The 6518-nt window shown below is 38.8% G+C and overlaps 1 protein-coding gene across 1 annotated transcript; it reads right to left on the reverse strand.

The window, feature by feature from the left end:
* Positions 1-6096, reverse strand: LOC138883554 (uncharacterized). The gene is made up of 8 exons (XM_070164248.1): positions 5515-6096; positions 4476-4769; positions 3517-4316; positions 2945-3069; positions 2162-2347; positions 1783-1872; positions 1530-1583; positions 1-413 (listed from the first exon to the last, which is right to left on the reverse strand). The coding sequence occupies exons 1-8, from the start codon at positions 6094-6096 to the stop codon at positions 1-3; spliced, it is 2544 nt and encodes an 847-aa protein (XP_070020349.1).
* Between the last annotated feature and the right edge of the window lie 422 nt (positions 6097-6518).

The raw sequence follows: 6518 nt of genomic DNA on the forward strand, positions 1-6518 counted from the left end.
CTATGGAGGTGCAGGCAGCTGATAAGCAGTACGAATTGCCTCAAGTGAAGCATTCACTGCTCTTTGGCGCACTGTGACTATTCCATTTGTATGCTCTGGAGCATTGGCATAAAATTCTCTTACAACCATGAGATTTGCCTCACCTGGTTCATTGACGAATGTGTGTAAGCCCCTTCTCAGCAACTCATCGTGCATATGAGGGCACAACCGCTGAAGTTTTCTCATGTCAACACCTCTTTCAGGAATTGGTTTCTTTTCAGCTTTTTCTACAAATCGGTCCTGAGCTTTGGCCGAAACAAATCTTGTATTATCAAATGGGCGTGCAATTGCTGCCTCTCGTGACCTAGCTCTGCCTGCTTGGTTGCTTGAGGAAGGACCTGTGGTACGTCTTTTTCTGGAGTTAGTCATTATACCTGCAAGACAATAACATATTAACATAGCCCAATCCAAAATTCGCGGCTCAATGGGGTTACTTAGACTTCACACTCATCATTGGTCACAAACTACATTTTCTTATTCATGGGGGCTTTTTCACAAACACATTGCATGCATTGTATTATCATAACCCCTTTTACACTTGTTAGAACAATAATCACCCTTATTCACCCATAAAATATCACCAATCAAGTGGTTCTCCTCCCCACACTCATCAACCAACAATACCCCCAAGTATTTCACTAATTTATACATACAATTTATGTACAATTAACACAACATATGTATAAACACTTCAACAGAAATTCGAAAAATAGCAATAAAAATAAAAATAAATTATCACTAACATTATTCTCTGTATAAAAGAACTATACGAGAATAGTTTACTATTATTACACAACACCCATCAATACTATCATTATATTTACTTAAAACATAAAAACAAAATCTGGAAAATAACAAGAAAAATAAAAGAAGAGAAGAACTTAGAACTTAAAACTAATTTCTTACTAACATTTCAACTTATAATATCAACACCATTCTTAGAAACCAACTTTAACAACTATAACTACTTTATTTGCATATAAACAAAAATCTGGAAAAAAATAGAAAAATAAAAGAAAACAAAACAAGAATTCATACCTTTGTTGGAAGAGAATGGTAAAGAAGATGAATGTGAAGATAGAGAAGAAGATTTGATGGGGATTGTTTGGGAGAAAATGGTGAAGCAAAAATGGTGGAAGAAAGGTTTGGAGAAGAGAAGGGTTTTGAAGAGGGGAAATTGGGTTAGAGAGAGAGATAATTTGTTGGAATGGGGGTTTTTGGGGAGAAGGGCGTTCAGATAAGGGTAATTAGGGGGGTAGGATAGTAATTTAATTAACAAATTAAAACAAAAACAAAAACAAAAAGAAACTAAAAAAACGAAAACTTTCACTGAACTAGCGCGGTCAAATGCGCGGCCGCGCTAGTCAGGTGCGCGGCCAAGAAAGAGAGCCACTGAACTAGAGCGGTCAAATGCGCGGCCGCGCTAGTCAGGTGCGCGGCCAAGACAGAGAGCACCCCAAAGTAGCGCGGTCAAATGCGCGGCCGCGCACCTGAGCGATTTCTGAATTTTTTTTTCTTCAATCTTAGCATCAGCTCTCGTTCACCTGTATTTATTAGTACACAATAAACATCATAATCAAAAATACCATGATCATTGGGTTGCCTCCCAACCAGCGCCTTATTTTACATCGCGACACGACGCCATATTGCATTATACATCAATTAAATCTACTGAGGTTTTGTGACGTTGAATGTCACCACCCCAATAATGTTTAATTCGTTGCCCATTTACCAAGAAAGTACCACTTGAATTTGTGTCTCGTAATTCAACTGTTCCATGAGGAGTCACGCTTACTACAACGAAAGGGCCTGCCCAACGAGACTTAAGCTTTCCTGGAAAAAGCTTTAACCTTGAATTAAACAGAAAGAACTTCTTGACCCGGCACAAACTCACGATGTTGGATGTGCTTATCATGCCACCTCTTGGTTCTTTCTTTATATAACTTGGCATTTTCATAAGCATGCAACCGAAACTCATCAAGTTCATTGAGTTGTAGCAGTCTTTTTTCACCGGCTAAGTCCATATCCATATTTAGCTTTTTGATTGCCCAATAAGCTTTGTGTTCTAGCTCAACAGGCAAATGACATGCCTTTCCATAAACCAACCTGTATGGAGAAGTACCTATTGGAGTCTTGTATGCAGTTCGGTAAGCCCACAATGCATCTTCTAACTTACCGGACCAGTCCTTCCTATTTGCGCTCATAGATTTCTCCAAAATCTGTTTTACCTCCATGTTTGACACTTCAACTTGACCACTCGTTTGAGGGTGATATGCAGTAGCAACCTTGTGTCTCACACCATATTTTTCTAGGACATTTTTCAACAATTTGTTGCAAAAGTGTGTTCCTCCATCACTTATCAACACTCTTGGAGTTCCAAAGCGTGTGAAAATGTGCTTCTTTACGAAACTTACCACTACCTTCGCATCATTAGTAGGAAGAGCAATGGCCTCAACCCACTTAGACACATAATCAACTGCAACCAAAATATATCTGTGCCCATTAGAATATGGAAATGGTCCCATGAAATCTATTCCCCAGACATCAAAGAGTTCTACTGCCAAAATATTTTGTAAAGGCATCTCGTGCTTCTTCGTGATCGTTCCGGTTCTTTGGCACCTGTCACAATTTTTAACAAAAGCATGTGCATCTTTAAATAATTTTGGCCAGTAAAAACCTGATTGCAAAACCTTTTGTGCAGTTCTGTCTCCACCATGATGACCTCCATAAAGAGAAGAATGACAGTCATGCAATATTGCATTCATCTCCTCCTCAGGGACACACCTTCTTACCAATTGATCTGCGCATTGCTTGTATAGAAAAGGCTCGTCCCACATGTAGAATCTCACATCATGTAAGAACCTTCTTCTATGGTCAGCTGTGAATTCTGGTGGAGTCACTCCACTTGCAATGAAATTCACATAATCAGCATACCACGGGGTTTCATCCGAAGTGATAGCTAGCAAATGTTCATCATGGAATGTTTCTTTGATTGATTCTCCTTCAGTGACATGGCCTCTATTTTCCAGCCTGGATAAATGATCTGCAACCTGATTCTCTGTTCCCTTTCGATCTCGAATCTCCAAATCAAATTCCTGCAAAAGAAGAACCCATCGAATTAACCTTGGCTTGGCATCTTTCTTTGCAAATAAATACCTTATAGCGGAGTGATCTGTGTAAACTATGACTTTTGTCCCCACTAGATAGGATCTAAACTTATCAAATGCCCATACTACTGTGAGCAACTCTTTTTCAGTAACAGTGTAATTCATTTGAGATGAATTAAGAGTTCTACTCGCATAGTGAATGGAACAAAATATTTTCTCCTTCCGCTGCCCCAAAACAGCTCCAATGGCTATATCACTTGCATCACACATCAATTCAAATGGAAGTTTCCAATCTGGAGAAATGATAATCGGTGCAGTAACTAATCTTCGTTTCAGCTCATCAAATGCTTTCAGACAAGCATCATCAAACTTGAAAGATGTATCTTTCTCAAGAAGCCTGCACAAAGGAGATGAGATTTTTGAAAAATCCTTGATGAAACGATGGTAAAAGCCCGCATGGCCTAAGAAACTGCGAATGCCTCTAACGGATGTTGGTGGAGGTAATTTTTCGATTACTTCCACCTTTGCTTTATCCACCTGCAATCCACTCTTGGACACTTTATGCCCTAAGACTATGCCTTCACGTACCATGAAATGGCATTTTTCCCAATTTAGTACCAAATTTGTTTCTTCACACCTAGCAAGGACCTTATCAAGATTCATTAAACATTCATCAAAAGAACATCCAAATACAGAAAAATCATCCATAAATACTTCCACAAATCTTTCAACCATATCAGTGAAAATAGCCATCATACACCTTTGAAAAGTCGCAGGTGCATTGCAAAGACCAAATGGCATTCTTTTAAATGCATATGTCCCATAGGGGCATGTAAATGTGGTCTTTTCTTGGTCTTCTGGGGCTATAACAATTTGATTATATCCTGAGTAGCCATCCAAAAAACAGTAGTATTCCTGCCCGGCTAATCTATCAAGCATTTGGTCAATGAAGGGAAGGGGAAAATGGTCTTTCCGGGTGGCATTATTCAATTTTCTATAATCTATGCAAATCTTCCACCCAGTAACAGTTCTAATGGGAATCAAATCATTATTTTCATTTGTTACTATGGTCATTCCTCCTTTCTTTGGAACACATTGGACTGGACTTACCCATTTGCTATCAGATATTGGAAATACAATACCTGCATCAAGCCATTTAATCACTTCTTTTCTTACCACCTCTTTCATGTTCGGATTTAGGCGGCGTTGTTGTTCTATGCTTGGCTTGTGCTCTTCCTCCATGAGAATTTTATGCATGCAAAAAGCTGGACTAATACCTCTTATGTCGGACATTGTCCACCCAATTGCTCTTTTATGCTCACGTAGTACTCTTAACAATTTCTCCTCCTGCAATTCAAACAAGTTAGCCGAAATAATAACAGGTAACGTTTCAGAACTACCCAAATAAGCATAATGAAGATGAGAAGGTAAAGGCTTTAATTCCAATTTGGGAGCTTCTTCAACTGAGGGCTTCAGAGGAGGACCATCTGGCCTGTTCAACGGTTCAAAGGGATTAAAACCTTTTACATATTCACATGTTGCATTCAAATTATGTTTCATCTCCTCAACCTCATCATTAATCTCCAAACTTTCAAACAACACAATTGCTTTTTCTAAAGAATCCTGCAAATATACACTTGAGGTAACAAGTTGTTCATCAATCTCCATGACAGATATCATAGACAATTCTTCATACTGTCGAGGAAGTTGAATTGCTTTATATACATTAAAAACAGCTTCCTCGTTGTCAACTCTCATGATCATTTTTCCTTCTCTTACTTTAATTATAGCATCGCCTGTAGCCAAGAGAGGTCTTCCCAATATAATAGGAACTTTTTCATCGGCCTGAAAATCCAAGATAATGAAATCAGCTGGGAAAATAAATTTCCCAATTTTCAGTAGCACATCTTCTATCACCCCTTCCGGGTAAGCTATGGACTTGTCTGCTAGTTGCAACATCACTGTGGTGGGTTTTGGAGATCTCAAACCAAATTGTTTGTACAAAGACAATGGCATCAAATTTATTCTTGCTCCCAAATTACAAAGTGCATGACCTACGTCAACATTGCCTATTCTTACAGGGATAGTAAAGCTGCCAGGGTCCTTAAGCTTTTGAGGAAGCTTATTTTGGACCCTTGAAGTGCACTCTTCAGTAAGTGCAACTGTTTCAAATTCAGTCAGTCTCCTCTTGTTAGCCACAATGTCTTTTATGTATTTGGCATATTTTGGAATATCACGAATCACATCTACCAACGGAATATTCAATTGAATCTGACTCAACATAGAGAGAAATTTGTTGAACATGCGATCGTCATTTTTTTTTCTGCAATCTTTGTGGAAAAGGTGGTGGTGGTCTTGGAATATTTACAGGTGCTGAAATTGTATCATCTTTCCTTACTTCCTGTGTTGCTTTGGGAATTAATTCACCTTCAGGTATTTGCTTGTTCTTTTTCTTTGATGAAACTTCTTCTAACTCCCTTCCTGTTCTAAGTGTAATTGCACTCACTTGAGGATTTTTCTCTGTATCACCAGGAAGTGCCCCTGCAGGTCTAGTATTTTGATTTGCAGCCAGTTGTCCCATTTGCCTTTCAAGATTTCTGAAGTCCGTTCTGAGTTGCTGATTGTCTTGCAACAATTTTTTTAATAAATCATTTGTACTTTCTTCTGCCTGTTGTGGTGGCCTTTGAGGTTGATTAAAATTTCCTTGGGGTCTATATTGATTCTGATTTGATTGATTTCCACCCCAAGAGAAATTAGGATGATTCCTCCAATTTGCATTGTAAGTGTTCCCATATTGTGCATGTTGGTTCATCGGCCCTCTGATTTGTTGCCCCACATAATAAATAGATTCAGGATTCGTTGGGCACATGTCACTTGTGAGATTATCTCCACACATTTCACAACAAACTGACATTTGTTGAACCTGCTGCATTGGTTGTGATGGTCCCATTGTCATTCTGGTCATTTGATTTGCCAATTTTGCTAAATCTGCTCTCATGGCGGAAATGTCATCCAGTTCAAGTAACCCTGCTTTCTGTTTCATTGCTCTCCTTGGTTCTCCTTCACCTTGCCAATTATGATCATTAGCAGTAAAGTTATTTAGCAGAAGTTGTATTTCACTGTATGATTTTGCCATGCAACTACCTCCACAAGCTGAATCAAGATTCATTTTGGAAGTTTCGTCCAATCCATCAACAAAAGTATGGCCCAGTACTTCATCAGTTTGACAATGATGAGGACAATCCCGAAGTAGTTTCTTGTATCTTTCTCAGGCTTGGCGAAGAGTTTCACCATCCTGTTGTTGAAACCCAAGAATCTGACTCCGCAAAAACTGTCTTTTTGATGGAAAAAAACTTGATTAGGAATTTCTTT

The sequence above is a fragment of the Nicotiana sylvestris genome, chromosome 12 (assembly GCF_000393655.2).
Source record: "Nicotiana sylvestris chromosome 12, ASM39365v2, whole genome shotgun sequence".
Taxonomy (NCBI): Eukaryota; Viridiplantae; Streptophyta; class Magnoliopsida; order Solanales; family Solanaceae; genus Nicotiana; species Nicotiana sylvestris.

Bases quoted from the DNA above. Each gene is read 5' to 3' on its own strand.
- LOC138883554 (XM_070164248.1), bottom strand. From the start codon at position 6,096: ATGGGACCATCACAACCAATGCAGCAGGTTCAACAAATGTCAGTTTGT. The intron at 4,770-5,514 runs GTAAATATTCCA...GTATATTTGCAG, and splicing joins ATGATACAATTTCAGCACCT to GATTCTTTAGAAAAAGCAAT. The intron at 414-1,529 runs GTGCGCGGCCGC...ATTGTCTTGCAG, and splicing joins AAAATTCAGAAATCGCTCAG to GTATAATGACTAACTCCAGA.